Raw genomic sequence first — 27,288 nt, forward strand, 5'->3', positions numbered from 1 at the left:
CTTACGAATTTTACATATAAAATGACAGCGATCTTCATTTCATAGCCATCGCTGATGCCGGTTTTTTTTCGATCATATTGTATTTAAGTAAAAAAAAATAAATTGTGATTTGTTTCTTGTTATTATTTTTAATAATTATGCTAATCACTATTAAATGAAATAATTTATTTCAATTACTTGAGAGTAAACCATTAATGGTTTTACGTATAAAAAAAATTAAAAAATATATTTTGATTTATATTTTTTGCGTTGAGTAAAAAAAACAAATTATACTTTTTTAATACATTTATTCATTACACTTTAAAAGCATATTCAATGAAATTTTATTTTTTTCTTCTGACGAAGGCTTGCTTATAGATTCCTTTTTTCTCTGAGTTTTCTTCTTTGTTGAAAATAATCTTCGTTGAGGCTCCATTTGTTTGTTAGAGGGTTCTTTCCTAAGTTTGTCCTCTTCAAGTTTATTATCATTTTCCAAGAAAACGGTGTCCTTTTTTTTCAAAATATCTACTGTGGACTTTAGAGTTTTCAAATTAGATGTTAAAAATTGAAGTTGTTCTGCATCTGCATTATCTATAATTTCTTTAAACGAATCCAACAAATTTTTTCTTACTTCATCCAAGTTCTCTTGTACTGAAGCCGTTTTCTGAGTTAATTCTGCAAGAACAATTTTCTCTAAACCTAGAGCATTTTCGCATGTGTTAGTTCCAATGGCTTCCAAACTGTCAACCTTTAGAATATATTTGCTTCTACAAAGTAGATGGATATGTTTACACATATTCCATTGTATGGCATTGTCAATACATGTACAAACAAAATTATGGATGCAGTGATTACATATATTGCACCTTAAGTGGCACCCACATATTTCTTTATGTCTTTCAATGAAATATGTTTCACTTTGTTTTGAGCTTGGACAAATCCAACCACCATCATATTCTATTATTAAGGTATCATCTAGTTGTAAACTAGCAGTGTGCCTTTGTCTCAAATCTTTTATTTTACTTGTTAGTTTACCTTTATGTTGTGTAATTAATTGGTCAAATAATCGATCTCGTACAAATTTTTGAAGGATAAACAGCATATGGTCTAAACGTTTAACTTTTTTTTTATTACAGTATATTTCTTTTAAAGTTCTATGCATTCTCTCTAGATGCATATTAGTATTTACCCCAGCATACAAACGATAACAGAAGGCCCATGATTCTACATTGTTTGTATAGTTTTGCATAAAATACTTGCCAAATTCTATAGTATCTTTGTCATTTACAAAAGCAGATATAGCTTCTGTAAGTAATGCAGAAAAAACATTTCCATCAGTTTCCTCAAGCAAGGTCCTAAGTACTTTATATACATGTGCCTGTTTTTCCTTTGAATTTACTTTTGACAAATTCTTGCGCCATGCTCTATCAACATACCAGGAGCAATAAAGTCGTCGTTTAGGCACAGCATAGTTTGCTTTGAAGCCATTGAAAAATGACTCATCCATGTCAGACATAAAATTTTCCACAGCAAGATCTCCAATTCTTTCCTTTATTTTTAAAAATAAGATTCTTGAAATTATACTATCTGTTCTATTTGATATTAAAAATGTACAAGGGAATCCTTGATGAAAATCATCTATTACTAAAATGGTTATTAATTGAAAATCATATTGGTTAAGACCATGGGTGGAGTCAATACATATAGTAGCACTATATTTTTGTAAGATTTCACTTTGTGCTTGATTCATTAATATCAAAGCAAAATCTTGCTCACTAAGTTGTGGAAAATCCATACATTTCTGACCTTGTGGCTTATAAAATAAAACCGATGGTGAAGAATTATGATTAAACTCTTCTCTTATCCATGATTCGATACTTAAAGCATCATTGCTGTGTCTCTGCTGATGACCACGAAGATTGAAACTTCGTTCTATGTTTAAAAGGTCTTTTCTTGTTAGTAAATGTAGACGTTCCAGTTCTTCTCCTAAAAAGAATGCATCAGTGAGTCATATATTTATGAAAATAAAAGGCATTATTGTAATTCATAAGTTTCCAAAATATTTTTAAGATGAGGTAACTGTATTTATAATGATTATGTAGGTACCTTGGTAAAAGGATTCGCGAACATCATCCAGTATTCTATCAAACGAAATTCCTACTGCAATTTTTGAAGCTATATTAGCTCTTTCCTTAGATGTGAGGGTTAGGTGCTCTAATTCTAATTTATGTGTATGGTTTTTCACGTATTTTACACAGTAAATTCCATCTGTGACCTAAAAAATTCAGTAATATTATATTTTCAAATACAGATTGGCAATTATTGCCACACACTGTTAAACTCCCTTTACGGTTAAACTTGAAACAGGTTTATCATAATCTGAAATTTAAATATGACTCGGAGTTATTTGTTACACAGTGTGTCAAAGTTACATTAACTTAAGGCTGGCTAAAGTTTCATGACAAATATGGGGATTAGGGAATTTTACTTACCTTATACTTAATTTCAGCAGGACAAAACGCTTGAATTTTACAGGTTCCTTGTAATTTCAGGGACCTCTGGGATTTTCCCTTTGGCTCATAATATTGAGACCTATGGCATACTAATGTTTGACTCTGAATTTTCTGATTTTTGTGGCTTCCTCCAGTTGCAATAAATTTACATTTATTTATTTTTTCTTCGTAATTTCTCCATTCTAAAAAATCTTCTTTACACTGAAATGTCTTGGTTTCAGAAGCAACACTTATATCATGTAATAAAGAAATGTGAGAGCGAACAGAATTTTTATCATAATGTTTGTAGTCGCAAAGGGCACACCTATAAAATTGATTCAGTTTTACAATTTTCACATTATGTTCACGATTTTCATGTCGCGAAAAGGATTGTTTATTGTTATATTGTTTTTCACATTCACTACACTTAAATTTTTTTTCGGGACGGGAAACAACTTCTTCAGGATGTTTTTCTCGCGCGTGTTGGCGTAAAGCCTTAAAACTCATATAATTATTCGAACATACCTCACACGAAAACATATTAGATACTATAAAGACACTAAAATACTTTAAAAGTATAATTATAAAAAAAATAAAATCAACTCCAATAATTTTTCAAGTTCTAATGTCAACACAATGTAAAGCATAGAGTAAATATCAAGTTTCGCGTTGACGTGTTCCGTTTGATTGGTCATGCCAAAAGTCCACAGCCGAACTCTAGCCGCTTGTCTATTAATCCACTAACTTGATATTTTTAGGAAATTATGATACAAACATTAATTATGATCAAAGTATATTATATTAGTAACATTATAGGTAAAATGTTACCTCTATCTCCGATTGACGTGTATTGTTCTATAATAAGACCCGTCATGGTAGTACTTCAAAACATAAATACATATAATCAAAACTATTGTTGCCTGTAAATAACTAGAAATTAAATAACTTGAAAGAAATAAAATAATTCTAATAATTTTAAAACATTAAGAAAAAATCCGTAAATGATAAATTTTAATTATAATGTAAATATATAAATAAATGTTATTATTATTACAATTTTATATATTCATAATACTTTCATTTCACAATCTTCATTATCCTTCTTACCTTAATTTTGGATCTCAAGATAAATCTGAAATTATAAAATTAATTATAGAATTTGTATTATTATTGATTAACACGCAAAAAAAATTTCAACTGCAAATAATTCGAAAATAAACTGCAATTTAGAAACATCGACGATGTGCGCTTGCGTAGTATCGATGATCAAATGCAGCAAATATGGGCTTCAAGGTCAGCCACCGGATCCACACCTTTACCCCTATACCTATCTGACTTTACTGAGATTTTGAATAAAAAGGGATTTTTCAATAAAATGCAGACAGTCAAGATGGCTGGTATCGCCATGGCAATTTGCTAGTGACAGTTAGTAGCCATTTTCAAAATCGACATTCATTTATGGACTTTATTTAAATTTATAACAGTTTACTTTTATTTAATTTACCTACAATAGTTTAATAAGTAAGTACTTATTAGTTTATCTAGAAAAATAAAGAAGTAGTTCTCTAAGAGTGCGTTCCCAGTGTGCGCATGCTTTGTATTGTATAGTATTGACTAAGAGTGGGTCCCAGGGGGACCCTCCACTGCGTCCGCGAGGGCCTATTGTGGCTCAGTTTCTACAAGCTCTTTAATAGAAAAAGAGCATTAAAGTTCACCCTCAAGACCCAGCCTTTTAACACAGGCCATTATGTCCGAGGGTGATATAACTATCTTTGGTGAAAGTCGTGATGGATCATCTTGTAATGTACTTATTACTAGAAGAAGAGGAGGATGAAGAAATATTATTACAATTAGCCAATCTAAAAAATGGAAATGCCCCTTTAACTCCAATATTTAAACAAAGACGGGATGAAGGATGTTATACTACATTGATAAATCGGCATCTGCAACAGGATGATGTAAAATTTAGAGAACATTTTAGGTTCAATAAAGCACAATTTAATTTTCTTCTCGACTTAATAAAAGAAGATATAAAAACCGAGCCATACAACAGAGTTCAGTATCCCATAACCCCAGAGCATGATACAATAACGGTTAGATAAGATCCTTGGCGGTCGCAAATCGGTTCTCCGCGCGCATGACGTCACCCGTATAGTAATTTTCTGTTAAGCTCCGCCCACTACATGCCTAATATCCAGAGAAATAGAAGGGATAGAGAATGAGCGTCAACATGCGCAGAAGGTCTAATCAAGTTGGGCGCCATATTCCAGGTCTCCGTGTCATTTTGTATATAGGTGGTAATCTATAAGTAATCAAATATCAATTTGCTGTTTTCAACCATACGGGGAGCAATTTAAATTTAGTGAAAGTCTATCATTTATTATGGTTAGTTAACATTAATATGATTTATTTAATTATCAGTTTCAAAACTGCGTACAATATTGGTATATAATACACTAAATATACGAATATTCTGACAAAAGACGCTACGGACAGATGACCATTTCGTCGTTAAACACTCGAAATACCATTAAATAAGTATTTACAATTATTTCATGTTTACTTGTACTGAATTACTCGTTTCAATTTAAAATTTTTGCAAATTTGGTAAAAATGTTTGGCATAAAAAACATTTGGTTCATAATTATTTTTGATGATTACCTACCTTGTATTTTTAATATAAACCTAGAAAAAATATGTTTTTGTTTTATTTTTTTTATTCGTCCCTTCAAATTGTGTTACAAAAACTGTTACATAACATGTCCTCTAACAAATACCATAATTTATAATTTATTTATTTATGTATTTTCATAATACATAAACATCATTGATTTTATTAAGGGTATTATTATTAGTATTTATCCTGGTTTTTGTCGACAATAAAAACTCAATCTTGTAATAGAACATCAATTTTATATTTCGTAAAATTATTTTGATACAAATTCAATTTGTCAAAATTCAAGTCATTAATATATTGATAAACAACCCAAATTATTCCTAAATATTTTATTATAAAAAAAACTGTTACTGGTAAGTTTGTAAAACACATTATGGTTTGTCTTAATACTAGAAAAAATCATTTATTTTTTGCACAAAAAAAGCTTGTCGATCCTTATTTGTCCATAACAAAATTCTGTATGTACAAGATACATATACCTAATTTATTATTAAGAAAATTATATTATATCTCAGAATTTTAAGAAAATTTTTTTAAGATAAAATAGTTTCTTCTCAACTGTAATACTTTGGCCTGTATTTTATCTATTTAAAAACATGGGATTGACAATCCCCTTACTAAAATACATACTGGAAGGTACTGATTAAGTTTCATTACATCAAATACCTTTGCTATAAATCCTGGCTCACAATTTAAGGCCATTGCAAAATGCTTTTGAACTATATCATAGATTTTACAAGAATAAAAGTGTAATATTAAAACAAAGTAACATTGTAAGCTTCATGACTAATAGTCTCATTTTTAACACTCTCTAAATATCATCTTGTTAACAATTATGAATATTATATGATTTTTCTCAGTGATTTGTGGCACAGATACAAATTAATATATGCCCCATAACAGTTTTTAATTAAGAAACTTCTGCCTACAGATTTAATTTTCTTATTGGCATAATACCCTTTCTTTCTATATAAATCTTGCCATTTTTTCAGTCCAATGTTCCTTGTTTTTACAGTTGTAGGAATACTAAAAATGTTGACTATAGAACTCGATACTATGTTTGAAAAAGTCTTCATACCTGTAACTGTGCATAAATCTAATTAACTGAAGTCTCCGCCTCTTGACACTCTGAACACTGCTGCTGATAATGTTAGAAATATTTAGCACAAAACTACAACTACCTACAACAAACTTTACAATAAAAATGTTAAATTTTTGCTGTTCGATTACAAAGCAAAAATTTACAAAGCAAAAATAATATCAATGCATCTCGAATGGTTCAATGTAGTAATCAAACAAAATGTATTCAATGTAGGAATCAAACATGTCGAGAATGTAACAGAGTTTATTTACCTGGGAAGTATTGTAACAGCAAACGGTGGCGCAGACTCGGATATTGTCAGCAGGATCAGGAAGGCGCAGCGAGCCTTTGGTCAACTAAAATCAGTTTGGACCTTCCGTCAACTCTCCGTACAAACAAAACTAAGAATATTCAATTCCAACGTCATACCAGTTTTATTATATGGCTGCGAGACATGGAGAGTGACAAAAGTATCCATCAACCGTCCACAGGTGTTTATCAACCGCTACTTGCGGAAAATACTTAAAATCTTTTGGCTAGACACTATACGTAACACCGACCTGCTTCATCTTTTGCTTTCATCTCAACCAACAAGAAGTAGGCATTGAAATCCGCAAAAGAAAATGGGGTTGGATAGGTTACACTTTGCGGAAACCTGATAGTAATATAGCGAGATCAGCGTTGGAGTGGAATCCCCAAGGAAAAAGAAAGCAAGGACGACCTGCTCAAACATGGAGACGTTCCATACTGGATGAGCTTCAACAAGTAGGGTCAACATGGAAGGAAGCAAAAACAACTGCCAAAAACAGAACCCGATGGAGAGCTTTCACTGACGCCCTTTGCTCCGCGTAGGAGATATAGGATCCTATATATATATGGTAGTCTAAAAGCTATTATTTAACACCTATCATCTCTATTCGTTGTCTGATTTCCCTCTCTCGAGTTTACGAATAAAGGCGCACTCTCACGACTCGTCTACTTGGCAAGTATTTTTTATTGGAGTACTGGGTCTAACGGGAATGCTGCGGAGTTTTTATAATAAATAACTCAGAAATTCTGTATAGATGCCCGACGCACCATGTATACCCTGTATACCAATTACAAATGTTTGTCAAGTACACGAGTCGTGAGAACGCGCTATAATATTTTAAAAATCAATAATTTTATTTATGTATAGAGAGTGTCTTAAAAATGAATGTTTTAAATGTAAAGAAATATGTTTATTTTTTTAAATAGGCGGTTCATTTCAGTGTTTTATTTAAAAAAAATGCAATTTTGTTATTTTTATTTATTTGGGACACTCCGTACCTTTTGAAAATAAATAAATGCCTTTATTGTCAAAAAATTTTACAATTTGTAGACAAATGTAAACTAAACAAACAAAGTAAACAAACAAAAGAGAATACAAAACATTATACAAGTAACATTGTCAGTCTTATTGTTTAAAATAAACATTTATAAATGTTTACAATGTCAAAGAATAAAAAAATAAAAATAATATTCAAAAATATTTAGTTAGCTTATAGTAAATATCAATGACCTCTAAATAAATTTATATTGATGTCATTGGTAAATATAGCAATAGCAAACATTAGACCAGTGTTTACAAGATCAAATTCGGTTATCAAAATATAACTCATTTACGGCGTAGAAAGCCTTGTCTAGTAAATAAGATTTCAATGCTTTGCGAAATGAAGAAAATGATGTTATGGATCTGATTTCAAATGGCAGGTGCACATTTTTCGAGTTGTATAATATTGAAGTTTTAACTAACTCTGAGCGTGTGGTAGGTAGATAAAGATCTTGTTAAGGATTTAAAGTAAACGACAGGAATTCATGATGGCTGAGTCCGAGTAGTTGTCACCATGCCCTAGACACTCAATGGTAATTTTATAGAACTACAAATTTAGTTTCTTCCGCATCGCCAGACGGCGCAAAAGACATTAAAGTACAGGTTTCTAATTTATATTATGAAGATGACATGACAGTCTCTATGTTAACTACTGTCTATGGTCTAGTTGTTGTCTAGTTGACAAAATGTTGGTGATCCGTCAAGTTATTTTTAAATCATTATTTAAATAATTATTAATTCAGATATTCCTGATTTGTCGGAAAGTTCAGGGATTTGAGTGATTTGTGTTTATAGTTTGTGTTTTTATTAGTTTGTGCATTCCTTTGGTGCATTCTGGTATTTATAGTCGATCATGATTTTCGTGTTAGATACTAAACTTTTTTATTAAAGTCATTTTGACATTTTAGAAATAATAATTTAGAAACCAAATAAAAAAATAGTTTAATAATAAATAAGTAAGTACATAGTTGGTAATATATAGTATTTTTAGTAACAGTTAATTAGTAGTCTATAATATTTTATACTATATTATAATTTAGTTGTTAAATCAAAAAAAAAAAAAATAGGCGCTATGTGATCTATTGTTGGTGTTTAAAATGTATGTATTTATAATTTTAATTTTGTTGTAATCATGTTACACTTCTAATGATCTAATAAAACATAAAATGGCAGTAAAAAAGGCTATATTTACTATTTTATATTTTGCAAGGAATAATTTTGTGCTTGAATGACGTTACCGTTTTCATTAGCGTTAATAAGTAACGGAACGTTAAAATTATGTTATGCCAAAACTCTCCATTAGTTTCTTCCGGATCACCAGGTGGCTCTAAATGACGGACCCATTTATTTTATATCAGTGTCCAATCTATCTCTAGTACGTGACATTAGTCTATGGTTGTCACATAATTGTCACTTAAGAGGCTCTACGTTAATTTTAAGTTTTTTGCAAATAAATACAACTTAATGTACCTATTCTCTGAATACAACGATAAGAGAAATTAGTAGGTTTATTATTAAACCCCGAACATGGTCCTTCGAGCCGGATGACTCCAGCTACAACGAATCAACGATTATCCAGGAAAAGCAAGTGGTTTAAGTTTCCCGGTGTGGTGATGGTGATGCTGACGAGTACCTATTCCTGGTTATTGCCCGGTGAGTTTTTCCATTTTTCCTTTTCCTAATTTACATTTTGCCTTTATGGTCTTAATTATAGTGTCAAACGACTTCGATTTACTTTACGATTACGATTTTTTAAATCAAAATACCGATATTTTAACGAAAGCCCCCTATAAGCCCTTTTAATGGGGATTCGGTGCTTAAATTCAATCGACAATTTCTTCTCAAACAAGCACAGCTAACCCAGTTAAATTACCTCCGGTTAATATTCCCGAAATCGATGGGTCTTTAGATAAATTTTTACAATTTCACGATACATTTAAAGCTATAATACACGAAAATAAATCACTGGCTCCTACTCAGAAATTTTACTATTTATTATCATCTCTAAAATGTGAAGCCCTTCAAACGATTCAAACTAGTCAAATAAGCGATTCTAATTACTTAATTGCGTGGAAGTTAGTGTGCGAAAAGTATCAAAATGACCGTCTAATAATAAATAGTCATATACAATCGATTTTTGAATTACCGAATTGTACCGAATGTACCGAATTTAAACCGAGAATCAAAAGACGGTTTATGACATCTTGTACGTACGGTGCAAAAAACGTACGTTGTTTGGAAGCATTAAACCAGCCTGTGCAGTCTTGGGACGCACTTTTAGTCTATTTAGTAAATTCTAAACTAGATAATACTACTCGTCGTGAATGGGAAAGTTCAATTAAGGGCTCAAATTTACCGACGTATACCGAGTTAATCGAATTTTTAAATAAAAAATGTCAAACATTAGAGGCCTTAACTGTTAACAATAATAATATCCCTACATCAAGTCAATAATAATATCCCTACATCAAGTCAATAATAATATCCCTACATCAAGTCATAAGAAAACTCGCGGCCAGTCTTATTTGTCTTTTACTAGTAGTGCTTTTGTTCTCAAATGTTATTTATGTAAGGGTACACATTGGTTAAACTTATGCGAAAGGTTTTTAAAAATTCCTGTTAATCAACGTTTTAATGAAATAAAAAATATCCATTTGTGTACCAATTGCTTAAAACCGAACCATTTGCCAAAAGACTGCAGATCGGGCGGCCGCAAAAAATGCCAAAGGCGTCATCATACGTTATTGCACTACGAAAGTGTACCTGCAAAGACAAATTCGAGTGCGATAGTAAAAACTAATTTAGCCCTTGAAAATATCGAGCTAAGCGACGAAACTGAACTTCCGATTGTCATTAATTTTTCCAGTGAAACTAACAACTGTTTTAGTAACGTAATTTTATCTACTGCAAACGTTTATATTTTCGATAAACAACATAAGCCCATTTTATGTCGCGTTCTTCTTGATTCGGGCTCACAATCGAACTATATTACTTACAGTTTAGCCAAAAGGTTAAATTTGCAGTTAGAAAAAATTAATTTGCCAGTAAGCGGCATAAGTCAAAACCTAATTAGTATTAAACACTCGACTACTACATCTGTTAAGTCAATTTATAATTCGTTTAGTTCTGAGCTGCATTTTCTGGTTATTGAGAAAATAACTGAAAATTTGCCGAACTTTACCTTTAATAAGAACGACATTAAAATTCCTAACAATCTGAAGTTAGCTGATATTCATTTTAACGAGTGTAAGCCTATCGATCTTCTTTTGGGAGCGAATATTTTTTATTCGCTACTTTGTGTAGGGCTAAGGGGTAAGTTAAACTCGGCGATAATCTACCTTTGCTTCAAAAAACCCATTTAGGTTGGGTAATCTCCGGCCCTTTAACTTTGTATGCTCGACCAAAAGGTACGATTTGTAATTTAGCTATTAAAAACGAAAATGTTCAAGCCCAACTCGAAAATTTTTGGAAGTTAGAAGAATGTACTCCCAATCTAAACACGAAGTATTCGCATGAGGAACTTGAATGCGAAACGCATTTTGTTAAAACAACTACCCGCGATCAAGAAGGCAAATTTACAGTAAGTTTGCCTATTAAAGACAATCTTAATGCCTTGGGAGACTCTAAAGAAAACGCGATTAAGAGATTTTATGCGCTAGAAAGACGTCTAAATAAAGTTACCGAAAAACAATATTGCAACTTTATTAACGAATATGCTGTTTTAAATTACATGACCTTAGTTAACGAAAACGAAAATTCCTTATTAAAAAATCCGACCTACTACATGCTGCATCACTGTGTGGTAAAAAATAGCAGTACTACAACTAAAGTCCGCGTGGTGTTTGACGCGTCAGCGAAAACATCCTCCGAAGTTTCCTTAAACGACGTTCTTAAGATCGGACCTACGATTGAAGACGATCTTTTGTCAATTATTTTAATATTTAGAACTCATAATTACGTCATAAATAGCGACATTGAAAAAATGTATCGTATGGTCAGTGTTACTGAATCCGATAAAGATTTACAACGAATTGTATGGCGTTGAAGTCCCGACGAAGAGCTTAAAACCTATAAACTAAACACCGTGAACCGCATCTGCGCCATTTTTGGCTATTCGATCTTTATACCAAGTACCCTATGACAACTTGAAGCAATACTCCGAAGTCTGCAAGGTTATTCTCAAAGACTTTTACGTCGATGATTTGATTTTTAGGACTTAACAAATATAAACGACGCAATTAGGTTAAAAGATCAAATATCTTCAATCTTGGCCCTTGCTGAGTTTATTCTTCGTAAGTGGACTTCGAACGAGAAATCCATTTAACTCTACAAGGAAATTCGCAAAATCTACCCCAATCCTTTATTACCGATTCCGACGACAAAAGTGTTAAAACTTTAGTCATTTTTTGGGAGCCTAATCAGGACAAGTTAAGTTATTCCGTCAATCTTGCCGAGCTCTCTACCCAAAAAATTACCAAACGTTTTATTCTGGGAATCGTAGCCCAGATATTTGATCCTTTAGGGTTACTCGGCCCCGTTGTCGTTCGAGCAAAATTACTTTTACAAGAATTGTGGAAAAAACAATTGGAGTGGGACGAATCACGAATCTGTTCCTCCTGATATACATTCCTTGTTTCTTCAATTTTATCGACAGCTTGGTAAACTTAATACACTTCAAATTCCTCGGCATGTTCTTTTAAGAACACCAGTTAAGCTTGAATTGCACGCATTCTGCAATGCGTCTTTGTTGGCGTATGGTGCTTGTGTCTATTTAGTATCCGAAGATAACGTTGGCAACCGATTTTCCCAGCTGCTCACTGCTAACTCCAAGGTTGCACCAATTAAAAGCATTACTTTGCCGAGACTCGAGCTTTGCAGTGCACTTCTGTTAGTGCAACTTGTCAAAAAGGTAACTGCGGCATTGAATCTATCATTTTCGACTGTCCAATTTTGGACCGACTCGACCATTGTTTTGTCGTGGCTTCGTATTGAGCTTAGCCATTTAAAAACTTATTGGAAATCGGGTGTCCGAAATTATGTCCAACTCTACAATAGAAAATCGGAAGCATGTCTCGTCGACTGACAAACCAGCCGACATTATTTCCCGTGGTACAAGTCCCGCAAATTTATCTCTTTGTCCTTTGTGGTGGGCTGGCCCGCAATGGCTGTTAAAAAATTCTTCTCATTGACCTCAACAAAGTGAGCCATGTGAAAAAGAGTTACCTGAACTTAAACAAAAAACTATCTTAACTTTTTCCTCTGTCGACGGTTTTCCTACTTTAAATAAATACATATTCATCTTTTATGAAACTTAAACGTGTAGTAGCTTATTGTCTTCGTTTTGTTAAAAATAGTAAAACTGTCAAATCTAATAGACCTTTTAGTCCTTTATCAATCGATGAACTGGACGTATCGTTAAAACGCATTGTCTACATTGCACAACTTCAAGAATTTTCCGCCGAGCTTCATGATTTATACAAAAATAACTCGGTTAATTCCAAGAGCCGTTTATCATCTCTTGATCCATTTTTAGATGAAAATCTTATTTGTGTAGGCGGACGTCTTAAAAATGCCGATGCCTCTTTCGGTAAAAAAATACCCTTTTATTTTATGTAGTAAAAATCCTCTAGCCCGTTTAGTAATCAATTTTGTTTAATGCATGCTGGTCCTCAAGCGGTCTTAGCCAGTATACGAAGTCAATTTTGGATTTTGAACGGTAGAAATGCTAAAGGGTGTTAATCGGCAATGTATTCCATGTTTTAAAGCGCGTCCTAAGACAATTTGTCCCAAGATGGGCGACTTGCCATCGACCAGAGTTACAGCTAATAGGCCTTTTGCTGTAAGTGGCGTTGATTTTGCTGGCCAATTTCTCGTTAAAGACGGCAAAACTCGATGTAGAATTTTAGTTAAATGCTATATGTGTGTTTTTGTTTGTTTTGCCACAAAGGCAACGCATTTAGAGTTAGTTAGCGATATGTCTTTAGAGGCTTTTTTAAACGCACTAAAGCGCTTTATTTCCCGAAGGGGAATTCCCCAAGAAATTCACTCCGATAACGGTAGCAATTTTAAGGGCGCGGCTAACGAACTTGAAAAAGTATACCATTACATATCGAACAATAGTTCTGAAAATATTCGCCACTTTCTACAAATAAATAACATCAAATGGTCCTATTTATACCTCCTAGGTCACCCCATTTCGGTGGCTTGTGTTAAATCCGCGAAATTTCATATAAAACGTATCTTATCAGACTGAAATCTGACATTTGAGCAGTTTTACACTGTAATTGTCCAAATTGAAGGCATCCTTAATTCCCGCCCTATTACTCCTTTATCCGACAATATTCACGATCTTGAACCTCTTACCCCATCCCATTTTCTCATCGGGTAAATGACCACTTCTCTGCCACAAAAGGACGTTGCAGACTTACCTATTAATCGTCTCACGAATTATCAGCGACTTACACCCAAATTACTCAGCATTTTTGGGCAAGATGGCATCAAGAATACCTGTCCAGCTTGCAGCAGAGATTTAAATGGAAGAAGTCCTATTCCTCGACACAGTTAAATACCGGAATGATGGTCTTATTGAAGGAAGACGATTCTGCGCTGTTCCAGTGGCACCTGAGAAGGATAATCTCTACCAATCCCGGAAAGGACGGAGAAGTTCGTGTAGTGACAGTGAAAACCGCGAAAGGGACATTTCAAAGGCCCTTCGCGAAAGGATGCCCTCTTTCATGCTGTAGCGTTTTTTAAACAACTACCACTGCGAACGGCAGCTTTTCATCGGAGAGCAGTCGTGGATAAGGTATTTCACTGGAAAGAAAACTAATTAAGAACAATAAACAAAAAAAAAATAGATATTGGGCGCCAGGCATGTACAGAGAAAGAAAACACAGTTGTATAATACTTAAAACTAATGACTATATTTATTCATGATGAATTCTGATGGTAAATAGCATTGTACAATTTTAATAATTATTATAGTGGTTATTTGTTGAGTAAAACTATGTATGTAAATAATATTAAATATGTTCTATGAAAAGACTATGAAAAAATACAATGCGTGTAACGTTATAGAAAATATAAGAAAAGTAGCATTACTTTATTTAAATTGTTAAATTTTATGCGGTGTTAAATCTGATGTGTTGCAACCTGTAGATTCTAGAATCTATGTCTCGTTATTCATCTGTTAATATAGCGCAATAATAATATCTATAGAAAGTAATACTATTACAAGGCGTAATATAATGAAACCTAAAATCTAAATCACATTGTAACTACTGCATCGACATAAATGTTCTTAATAATCTAACCACTAAGTATAGTCTGTACAATATTATTTAAAATGTACGTTACTGTTTAAGACTGAAAATATAGAAAATCTAAAACATAAAAACTAGAACGTAAATCTACACTTAGCTGTTCTTTATGTAATCTTGCTTCAAACAGTAGCAGCGTGAGGTGGTCTCGCATCTCTGTACTCAGCCATCCAATACAACCAAAGGGGCCAGAATGAGACACCATAAATTGGTACAGCCGTAACTAACTAGCTTACAGCTGGGAACGAAGCAGCATGGGACTCAAGCTACATCCACGCTGTGGCACTTATATGTAAGAAAAAATCGTTCTTACTGGGGACACTCGTCCACAGGACATCTGTACATAAGATAATGTCTGTACATAAGACACTACCCGTACCTTGGACACAGTCCGTACCTTGGACACAGTCCGTACCTTGGAAATAGTCCGTACTTTGGACACAGTCCGTATCTTGGACACAGTCCGTATCTTGGAAATAGTCCGTACCTTGGACACAGTCCGTATCTTGGACCCTCGAAATACTTCCGAGGGCTCAATAAATAATAAACAACATGTCCTTTCTTCCATGTGACATTCTGGAGGACAAAAGAAAAGGGACGCCAACGTGCCAGCAAAACACAAATACAAGTTGGGACATCCGTAACTCTACCCTGTTGCTTTGAAATAGCAGCTCATTCAGATAATACAGCCAGATTTAAATGACCACCATTTCTCAACACTGGGACTAATGGCGTCTAAGAGGCCAAACGGTCCAACCAAAAGTGAAGTTAGATCACAGAGAATTGACAGAAGCGATGTTGACAGCGCGCGCTCCCACAGAGCGATAACAGGGTTGTGTCAAACAATAACAGGGTTGTGCCAAACAATAACAGGGTTGTGCCCAGACATCATATATCATAATCAAAGACATGTAACGAACTAAAAACGTTACAATGCTCCATGGAAAACTAAGATTTGTGTTTTTTCTATGTGTTTCACTACTTTGCACTTGTTGCTGTATGTACTTGTATCGTACTTGCAAAGATTGTGCTTGTATTTATTATTCTATGCACTTGGTGCTGTATCTGTTTGTCACTTCATGTAGGTGCTTGATATTGTACTTGTTAGTGTACTTATGTATTGTTTAGTTAATGTACTTTCTGTATTTGTTGAAACCGTTTCTCAAGAAACAGATTGACGTTGACGCGCAACGACAGGAATTCATGATGGCCGAGTCCGAGTAGTTGTCACATGATTGTCACTTAGGAGGCTCTACGTTAATTTTAAGTTTTTGGTTTGGTTTGGTTTGGTTTTTTTTTGCAAATAAATACAACGATAAAAGAAATTAGTAGGTTTATTATTAAACCCCGAACAGATCTTGCTCCGCGTTCCTGAGTAGATAAGTGTGAGATGGCCTTTCTTGAGAAGCTGATACATACTTACGTATTAGGCAAACGGATTCCATATACAAACTAAAATATATGGGAAACTGAAATTGATATCTTTGAAAGGACTTTTTCACCGCAACCAGTTATACACAAATTTATTAGTTCTGTGACGAACCACCGGTCGCGCTGGAGGGAAAAATATTATGACTTTTAGCGTTTTTCAAATCAAATCAAGTCAGTTTTAATCAAATAATATGCACCGTCAAAGATCGAAAAAAGTTTTACTGAAATTTTAAAGATTGTTTAAACTTTTTATTAAAAACATTGATGGAATCAGGCCGTAAGCCATTTCATAAGTATGTTGTTCCGATGCCGGCATGCATGGATTTGTTTTCCAATAGACATACATTCTCGAAGAACGATCCTACATTATTTCAAAAGTGATATCAAGTGCGAAACCTTAAAATGGAAAATACAACACAGCAAGATATTTAAGATTTATAGAGTTTGTGATTTACATTTTTGTAATCAAGATCGTTCCTGGAATAAAAAAAGGTTTAGAAGTTAATTCTCTTCCAACTGAGTTTTTATATACACCAGTTCATATGGGTAAGTATATGCATTTAGTTAAATAAAGAACGTTTCCAGATATTTTGTTCTAATAAAATTAAAATAATCTTTTAGATGATCAACCTACTGGTAATTTGGTATCCAGTGATGTCAATCCAGGTACAAACCCTGTATTTACAGACAAACATTTGTTGTAGAACTTGTTGGTAGACCACTCTCTCGTTGGTATTAGACATGTACTGTTACCTGAGAAAAACAGTAACTGAAAAGGGTAGGTACCTACACCGTGGGCCAAATTAAAGTCGCAAAATATTCAGTAATGAAGATGAACATTATTATTTTAAAAAATATCATATCAACTTTATAACAAAAAATATTTTAATTGAGCTGTAAATAAAGAAGTTATGGCACTGGCTACTTTAATTTGGCAGAGAGTGATTCAATTATTACATATTCCAAAGTTTATTAAAATATTAATATGTATTACTAATCCAAACTCAATTTGGTTTATTAAAATTATCGTTTTAGATTTTTTAAATTGTATCTATCATTTTAGAGAAAGGATCAGATAACCCAAATCAGGAATCTTCCAGAGTGCAGATGTTGCAGTTTTGTGAGTGAGGTAAGATCTGTCTCTTGTAAGACCTCTTTTAAGAATTTACCCAGGCAGTTGTTTACACCCAAGTTAGGTAAGAATTAAAAATTACAATAAGTGGAGGATACTACTCAAAAATGTAAATTTGCTTTATCAGCAATTGTTTTTGAATCCTGCTTATTTTAAAAGGCATATAAACACCATAATTATTTCTTATAAAAAATAATGCCTGTGTTAACTCAAAGACTAAGATAAAAAGTTCATAGCCAATTTCTGTTGAGATTTTAGAGCCTTCAACGGCATCCACTTTTAATTTTTTCATCCTATAAACCATACTCGAGGTTTTTTTGATGTGTCACATAATTATACAAATTTATTTGTTTCAGATCTCAAGCATAGCAAAGGAATCGTACAACCTGTGAATTCAGTTTAATTACTGAGATCAAGGATGATGAAACATTCATTATGATTATACAGAGCTACAAAGAGTTATGTTGAGAATCCAAATTATCATAATGAATTGAGACGAGACAATACCTGGGTAGAAATTGAGGAAAAATGCAGAATAAAAGGCATTTTTATATTAATGTTATGAATCCAATGTTTTTATCAAATCGTCACATAGATAATATTTAAGTACGCATAATACTAAAATTAAAAAGGTCAGCTTAAAACAACTTTAATTATCCATCGCGTGCGAAAAACAGTGCTTCGCATATAGCATATGGCTTCGGCTTCGGCGCGCTTCGCTCAAGTGCGCATCATGCTTTAAACTTTTGCGAAGCGCCGGCGCGGCCAAAATGATATTGGATTTATTGCATGTATTTGATTCTTCGCGTTACTTCGCTTTAATCCGTGGGTCTGTATTTTTATCAATTTATACATAGAGACCATTGATCCAATTCACGTTTTCTCGCCGCGCTTCGAATAAGTTCGCGACAAAACTTTTTTAGTTGTATTTTATATTATTTAATGCTATTGTATTGATTTATTATTATTATTGTATTTATATGAACAAGTTAAGTGTATAGCAGTGCCGTGCGAGCCTTCGTCTGAAGAAGAAATTTTATTTATTGTATAATTTGTATTTACTTTTTTTAATAAAGTTATTACTAATAATTAATTATTATTAAACATATCCAGTTAATTGTTTTTATTTTATTAACTATAGCTGTTTTTTCTATCTATTTCATATTTTTTGATGAGGATAAGTTAATTCTAAATGAAACGTCATCTGTTTGAGAACAATACGATATAATGGAGCGATGTCGCATTTAGAGTAACTTATTCTTATTAGAAAATAGGAAATAGAAGAAAAATCATCTATTTTTGTACAAAAAAAAATAAATTACGTTCTAAAAAATTGATAATAGATGGCGCTAGAGTGGACAAAACAATTAAAGTTACCTGTAGTTAAAATGTAAAGGTTCCTGTAAAATAAAATAAAATTGTATCATAAGTTGTGTAACGACCCGATGCATGGCGCCACTGAATTCTCCAACAGACGGCATCATTTCAGTTTCCTATATATTTTAGTTTGTATATGACGGATTCAAATATAAATAAGGAAGGAAGAGTTAATATTTTTAATTTATTAAAAAGTCCTGGCAATGAGTTCTGCTGTTTAGTCCCAGTGAATATCGCATAGCTCTCTTCTGGAGCTTGAAAATGCGGTCAAATTGAGTCGCACAACACGTATCCCAGAATGGAAGGGCATATCTGAGGTGCGACTCAAAAAGTGCATAATAAACAGTTCTAGTCACTGACAAGTTAAGCTCCTAGAAACAGATCTTAATGCAAAACAGGCAGAACTTATTTTTTTCGACAAAGCGTCGATATGCATGTCTCATTTCAGAGAATTGTCTACAACAAGCCCTAAGAATTTCACATATTTTACGACGTCAATGGTGGTGTTGTTATGTACAAAAGCCTGCAGCGAGTTTTTATACGACAAAGCTTTAGTTTTAGAAATGTTGAGACTCAGGAGACTCGAATCGCACCAAGATTTAATGGTGACTAAGTCATTTGATATAATCCTATGAAGTGCCGTGACGTCCTTGTTGCTCCAAGTGAAGCTAGTGTCGTCCGCAAAAAGACATATTTTACCAATGATGTTTATGTTAGTAATGTCGTTAATAAAAAGAAGAAACAAAATAGGGTCTAGTACTGAGCCTTGTGGTACTCCACATTCTATTGGCTTGCTAGAAGACAACGTGGTATCCACCCTCACAAGTTGACTTCTGTTGCTCAGATACGACTTAAACCATTCGAGAGATGTTTCCCTGAACCCATGTAGGGAACCCCTGAACGCTGTAGTTTATTAATTAGGATCTTATGATTTACACAGTCGAGCGTCTTAGAAAAATCACAGAAAATTGTTGCTGTAGAATGATGGTTATTTAGGCTGTAAAGATGAGTAAAATTTTTTAAGGAGGGAAAACGTCATTTGTGGACTGTTGCTTAGAAATCCAAATTGATGTTCAGTAAGTATTTTGTACTTAAATAGGAAAGATACCAGCCTTCTTTTAACCCACCCTTCTATGATCTTAGATAGCGTTGGAAGGAGTGCAATTGGGCGATAGTTAGAAGCTTTATCTTTGTCTCCTCCTCTATGCAGAGGAATGATTATTGCCGTCTTAAGACATTTTGGAAAAATACCATTTTGGAATGACATGTTTATTAAGGTAGTTAGGTGATTCAGAGTGCTTTCTGGTAGATTCGAAAACATTTTTAAAGTTAACCCGTCGGTCCCAGATGAGGATTTATTTTTGATGGTATTAATTGTACTGCGACGCTCTTCTAAAACTACGGTCGAAAAAAAGAAACTGTGTAAGTTTACATTATCATTAGAGAGATATGAAAGTGGATCATGAGAAGGAGATATGGTATTAGTTAAATTTTTCGCTACATTTACAAAGTAATCGTTAAGGTTCTCAGGTGAGGTAGAGATATTGCTAGACGAAGAAGCTTTGTTTCTCAAATCATTCACAATAGACCATGTTTCTTTAGCAACATTACCAGAATTGGCCATTCTCCTATTATAATAAAGGTCCTTAGCGGCTCTTATAGTCTTATGATAAATTTTTCTGTATAGTTTTACGTAATTGTGGAAGAAGACACAGTCTGAGAATTTTTTTACGTGAGATAATGAACGCATGCTTTTAGAAGATATGCGTAGACCTTTAGTGGCCCAAGGTTTATTATGCTTATTTTTGATAGGCCTAAGAGGAAAGGATTTGAACGCTAGACTGGTTAATGTTTTTATGAAAATAGAAAATTCGGTGTCGACATCATAAGAGCGAGCATCCCAGTTGGTTGTTTTACATAAGTGGCTGAATTTTTGAGCATTCTTTTCTGAAAAAATACGGCATAATTTAGGAGGGGCATTTTTGATTTTGGAATTTATCGAAAATTTAGTTAAAGCTGCTTCATGATCAGAGAGACCCGAGCTAAAGACGTTGCAGGCGATGGAGTTAGGATCAAAATATGACACAACATAGTCTGTAGTACTAGAACTGGTTTTGGATATTCTGGTAGGTGAGTCTTACATGCATGGCTATTCCAAAAGAATCAAAAATGGACTGAAGAAACTCCTGAGCAGCACATACACTAAGAAAATCAATATTAAGATCACCACACAAAATTAATTTGCTTTTTAAGGGCAGGGACTCAAGCAAGCTTAGTAGATTATGACAGAATAATTGCACGTCAGAGTCAGGTGTTCTATAAATACAAATAATGTAAAGGTCATTAGCATTATGGTGGACAATTTCCATTGTCCACCATAATGCTAATGACCTTTACATTATTTGTATTCGAATACTTTTGTAAATTCGAATACTTTTTCAGATAACAAATCATTGTACCTAGTTACATCGGAAAAGTCTTTGTTTAAAGACATTATCATAGTACCTCCATGAGATAAATTTGTTCTATTAAATCTGGCTACTGTGGTATATTTTTTTTAACAAACACAGGCTCATCAAAATTTAACCAGTGCTCAGTTATGGCAATGATATCTGGAAATTCAAGTTCTTCTAGTAAAAGATATAATTCATTTGTTTTAAGGACTGAATATTAATAAGGAATATACCAAGCTTGCTATCGCTTAATTTTTCAGAGGGTGCTTGATCTTCTGTTCGCGTCAATTTAATTAAAAATTTGTACTCTTATTTGGGGAGCCACTGGAATAATATTTGCCATGACTTTCCATAATCTTTTGAAGTCGTAGAAGACTCTCCGCAGAAAAGAATGAATAAAATAAAATTATTTTAAATAATTTTAAATTGTAGCTTTAGTATTCCTCCAACGATCCCATTACACAATTTCTATAAATCTAATCGATAATACTTCATGTCGAACGAGGTGAATAACCCTGTATAGGAAGAAATATGAAATCTACGAGATAATAGCCAAAGACCTAGTGATCAATTCAAAAACCCGTCGCGGTGCGTTCTGCTCGACTCCGTTGCTAGTGGACACAGCTTTAAAGCTACGTTGGCACGGGTAGTGAAGCATGATCGTGGCCCACACTTTCGTGGACCACGCCTCATGTCAACAGTAGATTCGTGAAAGAAGAATAGAAACGAATCAATACGAAAGGCGCCACGATCGTGAATAAGCAAATCAAACATGTTAGATATTTCACGAACCAAATCGATCGTGAATAAGAAATAGCAGAGGAAGTTGAGGTAAAAAAGGCAGATTTTGCACTATTCTCGCATCAGAAAATATTGATTGACTTCCGATTATAATCTTTGTTGCAAAAAAAAGTTCGAATGTTTAATTGTTACATTTTTCTTAAATATATTTTAGTATATGATTATAAAAATTAACTTCATTTGCATAACAAAAACATAATTAAAATAAATATAAATTTAGTTTTTATATACAGTAATGACTCGCAAGTAAGTTAGAAATGTCTGATGAAAAGACGTAAAATAGTAAATATTGGCAACTCTGTGAAGAGATATTTACATGAATGTCACAATTAATTATTTTCACTCGTCTTTTAATGTCGTAATATTTGGCATATTAGTGTACAACCCTCCACGAAAAGAACTTCATAAAAGACTAGCACGTTTGCCGTGTAAACAGCCTACGATCGCTGGACGATTTTCGTTTTTCACGAATGGCATTTTGGTACTTTCGTGGCTGACGAAAGTGTGAGACACGATCGTGCTTCACTACCCGTGTCAACCTAGCTGCATTAAAATCTAGGGTATCCAATTATTGCGTAACGTTGCGACCCGCCTAGTGGGCGCATACATTTACAGTCATTTCTTAATTATAACATAAGTTGATACGCAACGTTATATGTTTGAGGAACCCTATTTTATGGAGTTACGAGACTAATATTTAAATATTATTTTGTTAGATCGAAAAAAGTTCAGAAAAAGGTCCACAAATGTGCCATTTGTGGCTATCAAACGCCACATTCGTCAAGATTCTTCAGACACAAGAACATTCACTTGACACGGGAAGAACGGCAGCTGTTTCCTTGTACACAGTGTGACAACAAATATAGCACAACACAAAGTTTAAAATACCACCTTAGGAATAAGCATATTGATTCCAGGTAATTTTTTTGTCAGATAAAGTCCGCATGGTATAAGATTTTTTTAATTCATTGATTTAGGTCAAATTTGACTTTGGCGTTAGTTTTTGCTTTGAAATAGATTAAAAATGATAATAAAATTTACGTTGTTGCTATCGCGTATCTGTTTTGGTACTTCAAAAATATAGGGCTAAAAAAACGATCGAATTTTGAAAAACTTTATTTAAAAGTTTGTTTCTTTCTTAATTTTACATAAGTATACCGATAGGCATGTTTCATGTTTTTCGGTTTCGATGTAATTATGAAGGTTTCAACCTAATTAATATTATGTGGGGCATAATAAGTCTACCTCGTACACGCAATAGACCATTATCGTCAATAAAGGGTTTTAAAGAAAGAATTTTACTATTTTTATCTAGACCGATATTTTTATTTAAACATTGCATTTCTTTTGAGATATCGGTTGTTTTGTGCAGTAGTTGTGCTAACAAAAGAGCTGCGCTTAACTCTAAACGAGGTAGAGATAAGAATTTTATTGGAGCAACACGAGATTTTGCGCAAAGGAGTCTCACTTGTATCTGATCAGACTTTACTGAGCGGACATAAATACAAGCACCATAAGCTCTTTCGGACGCGTCGGCAAAACCATGTATCTCAATAAAATCGTAATTAGGTAAAATAACATGACGAGGTATTCTTAGCAAGTTTAATTCATGAAGATCGTTAATAAAATGTAACAGTGGTGTAAATGGTTACAGTTAAGTTGTTATCTAAGTGTTGGATAGAATATTTAAGAATATCTGAATTAGAATCCCAAACAATGCCTAAAGTTTTGTTATTCGTAGATTCTTTGTCAAGAAATATGTCATGATTATTTTCTAAATCATCTTTTGATAGAAGACAACGAGTATTAGTTGTCCATTTTCTTAAATTAAATCCAACACTACTTAGGATTGAAGTTATATCGTCTTTAAGCGATTGAAGAGTGGAAAGAGAGTCGTGTCCGGTTAGCAAGTCGTCAACATAAAAATCGTGTTCAATAGCATTACTAGCTAAAGGATTTGTAGCTTGATAGTCAATGGACAATTGCTTCAGGCACCTTGTCGCTAAATATGAGGCCGACCCAGTGCCGTAGTTACGGTATTTAGTTCAAAACAAGATATCTCATCACTTGGGTCATTTCTCCAAAAGATTCTATGATATTTTTTGTCATCCTGGTGCAATAAAATCTGCCTATACATTTTTTCAATATCTGCAGCAATCACATAAGTGTGCTGTCTGAATCTTAAAATGATAGAAAAAAGATCATCCTGTATATTTGGACCTGTGTATTGAACATCATTTAGCGAGAGTCCAGAATCACTTTTACTTGATCCATCAAATACAACACGCAGTTTAGTTGTGGCACTTGATGTTTTGATAACACAATGGTGCGGAAGATAGAATGAATTTGCTTCATTATTTATGTCTGAAGATATTTTTTGCATGTGGCCAAGATTTTCATATTCCAGTATAAATTTTTTATAATCTACCGCAAGTTCAGGATTTCTAACAAGTTTTCTTTCCACGCTATTAAATCTTTTTAATGCCGTAGTACTAGAATCGCCAAGATTAGAGAGATTTTCTCGAAAAGGTATTTTAACAATAAACTTGCCACTTGAATCTCTGGTTGTAGTGCTTTGCAAATGAGTTTCAACCAGCTGTTCTTCAGGCGTAAATCTATCGCAAGAAGCGATCTCCTCTTGCTCCCAGAATCTTGCTACCTGTTTTTCCAAACGCGAGGATTCCAGATTGAAATAGCTTAATGTTTTGGAAACATTTTTTTGTAGGTAGTTTTTAGGGATATTATTACAATTTCCAGTTATTACCCAACCCAAATGAGTTTTCTGCAGTGATGGACAATTTAAACCTAACGATAATTGTCCAATGCACAACAGATTCCAAAAGATGGTAGCTCCAAGCAAGATGTCGATATTTCCAATTTTATTAAAAGTAGGATCTGCCAATCTGATGTGACTAGGGATATTTAGATGAGAGTAGTCAAAAGAAACGATGGGCAAGGGTTCAGTTATAGATTTCAAAACTAAACAAGATAAATTAGTTTTAAAACTATTATGGATGGATCGAATAGTTATATCAGTTTTAAACTTTATGGGAGATGCCTGACTGCTTAAGCCCATTATCATGGTTTTTGATTCATATAAAGGTACCCTTAATTTATGACAAAGTTGTTCAGTCACGAAATTTGATTGGGAACCAGCGTCTAACAGGACTCTAAAGGTATGAAAAACACCGTTCACGTCAGGAACCTCAACCAAAGCAGTAGCTAGAAGAACTTGTTTTAAGTTGGTGTTTTTAGATGTATGATATGAGGATAATGCAGATGATGTTTCAAGATTACTAACCTCAGATGTGCTGGGATTTGAAGAATTTATAGGAGGTTCAGAGGATGAAATCTTGTTGAGTCTTTCAATATGAAGCAAGGTATGATGTTTGCGATTGCATTTTCTACAACCTGTAGATCGACAATCTTTAACTAAATGGTTAGTTCGTAAGCAATTTAAGCAAAATTTATGTTTATGAGCCTCATTTATTCTCTCTTGAATTGAGAGTTTTAAATAATCAGGGCAATTATAAATATTATGGGAATTCTGACAAAAGATACATTTGAAGTTGGTGGATGAAAAGTAAGAATTGCTTTGAGCTGTATTTTTAATTGGTTTCTGAACCCCTTTAGCTATTTTAGTTATAGAGTACGGATCTCTATCTGGAGTAGTTATGCTCAAAGATTCTAAGATACTGCAGCGATTTTTCAAAAAAGCTATTAAATTTTCGTATGTTGGAAGAGTGTCTTGAGCTTGGTATTGTTCCCATTCTGTTTTAGTGTGTGAATCGAATTTCTGACTTACAATATATATTAACAAGGAATCCCAATGATCCACACCTTGTCCCAAAGCTTTTAAACAACGTATGTTTTTATTAACTGTATCCGAAAGATTTCTTAACTCGAAATGAGATCCATTGCGTATAGGGGGTAAGTCAACAATTTGTTTAATGTGATTATTTATGATAATTTTCTTGTTTTCAAACCTGTCACGTAAAATTTGCCAAGCTATAGGATAATTTAAAATAGTAACTTCTAAAGACTCTATGATGTCTGATGCTTCATGTTTCAAACAAGATTTTAAGTAGTAAAATTTTTGAATTTTTTTGAAGGCAGGATTAGAGTCAATTAAAGATTTAAATGTGTCATTAAAATTAACCCATTCATTGTATTTTCCTGTGACTATTGGTAAATTTAAATTAGGAAGCTTGATATTAAATTGTGTATCCTGAACCAAAGGTGCATTACTAATAGCTTGATTTAACTCTTGGGAGGGATTATAGCTGTTTAAATAAGATTTAACAAGAGAAATTATATCATAATACTTATCTTCAAATGCTTCACGCTCAGATAAACTTTTTGTTAATATGCCTTCCTCATAAGATGGTACATCAACATCTGAAGACACATTTTTAAAAGAATAAGCATCAATTTCATCTTGAATGCGATTAAAATTATCTAATAAATCCGTGGCATTACTTAGCCTGTCATTAATTTGATTAAATTTATATTCGTCAATAGGATCACTTTTGATTTTTTGATAAAAGTTAATTAATCGAGTTAGACTACCTTTTAAATTTGCTCTCGCTCTAGTTAAGTCAGCAATATATATAAATTTTGATGATTTAAAATGATACAAATAGAATTAGGATTAGATAAGCTAAGCTAGGATAGGATAATAGGATGGACTTACGATTAGCTTCTTCTCAGGTTCAAGCCTCTATTGTATATAGGATAAACTTCTGAATGATAGGGTAGGCTTCTAACTTTGTAGGCCTTGTCTGACTTCTAGGTTATACTGTCTTTTTCTGTGATTTTCAGGACTTACTTCATCCGGCTCGAGAAGGACCAATGATAACTGATAGCACTTCTTGAATAAAGCTATGTCTGTTGACGTTTTTTTAAGTTTTTTATTGTATGATTACAAGTATTTTGTTACAAAACAATGCTGAGCGTCACCTTCTTGCTCAAGGTTTTTCAATGACAACTATGACATATATTTTACTAGAGCGGGGCAAGAAAAATAGAGCTGAGTTACATTTATGTAAAAATACAAATCGATACTTAATATAATATGATAATAATTAATAATACAAAATAACAAATAAGTATTAAACAGATTTTTTGTAATATTTTGCCAATTACTATAAAGGTAACTATAGATAACCAATATTATTTACCTCGACTACTTCCTG

The 27,288-nt window shown here is 33.3% G+C and overlaps 2 protein-coding genes across 2 annotated transcripts in view; one reads left to right on the forward strand and one right to left on the reverse strand.

Moving 5' to 3' along the window:
* Positions 1–286: 286 nt before the first annotated feature.
* On the reverse strand, positions 287–3,192 carry LOC115879212. Its single transcript, XM_030895906.1, has 3 exons — positions 2,472–3,192; positions 2,086–2,254; positions 287–1,965 (listed from the first exon to the last, which is right to left on the reverse strand). Exons 1-3 carry the CDS (start codon positions 3,009–3,011, stop codon positions 287–289), a joined length of 2,388 nt encoding a protein of 795 aa, XP_030751766.1. The 5' UTR covers positions 3,012–3,192.
* A 5,326-nt stretch (positions 3,193–8,518) lies between these two features.
* Positions 8,519–27,288, forward strand: part of LOC115879818 (PR domain zinc finger protein 5-like) — a 93,143-nt gene continuing 74,373 nt past the window's right edge. Inside the window, exons 1-2 of the mRNA XM_030896827.1 lie at positions 8,519–8,536; positions 22,810–23,010. The gene's annotated coding sequence lies outside the window, so the exon portion shown is untranslated. The remainder of the gene's footprint in view (positions 8,537–22,809; positions 23,011–27,288) is intronic.

The sequence above is a fragment of the Sitophilus oryzae genome, unplaced genomic scaffold (genome assembly GCF_002938485.1).
Source record: "Sitophilus oryzae breed Bouriz unplaced genomic scaffold, Soryzae_2.0 scaffold_1067_pilon_pilon, whole genome shotgun sequence".
NCBI lineage: Eukaryota > Metazoa > Arthropoda > Insecta > Coleoptera > Curculionidae > Sitophilus > Sitophilus oryzae.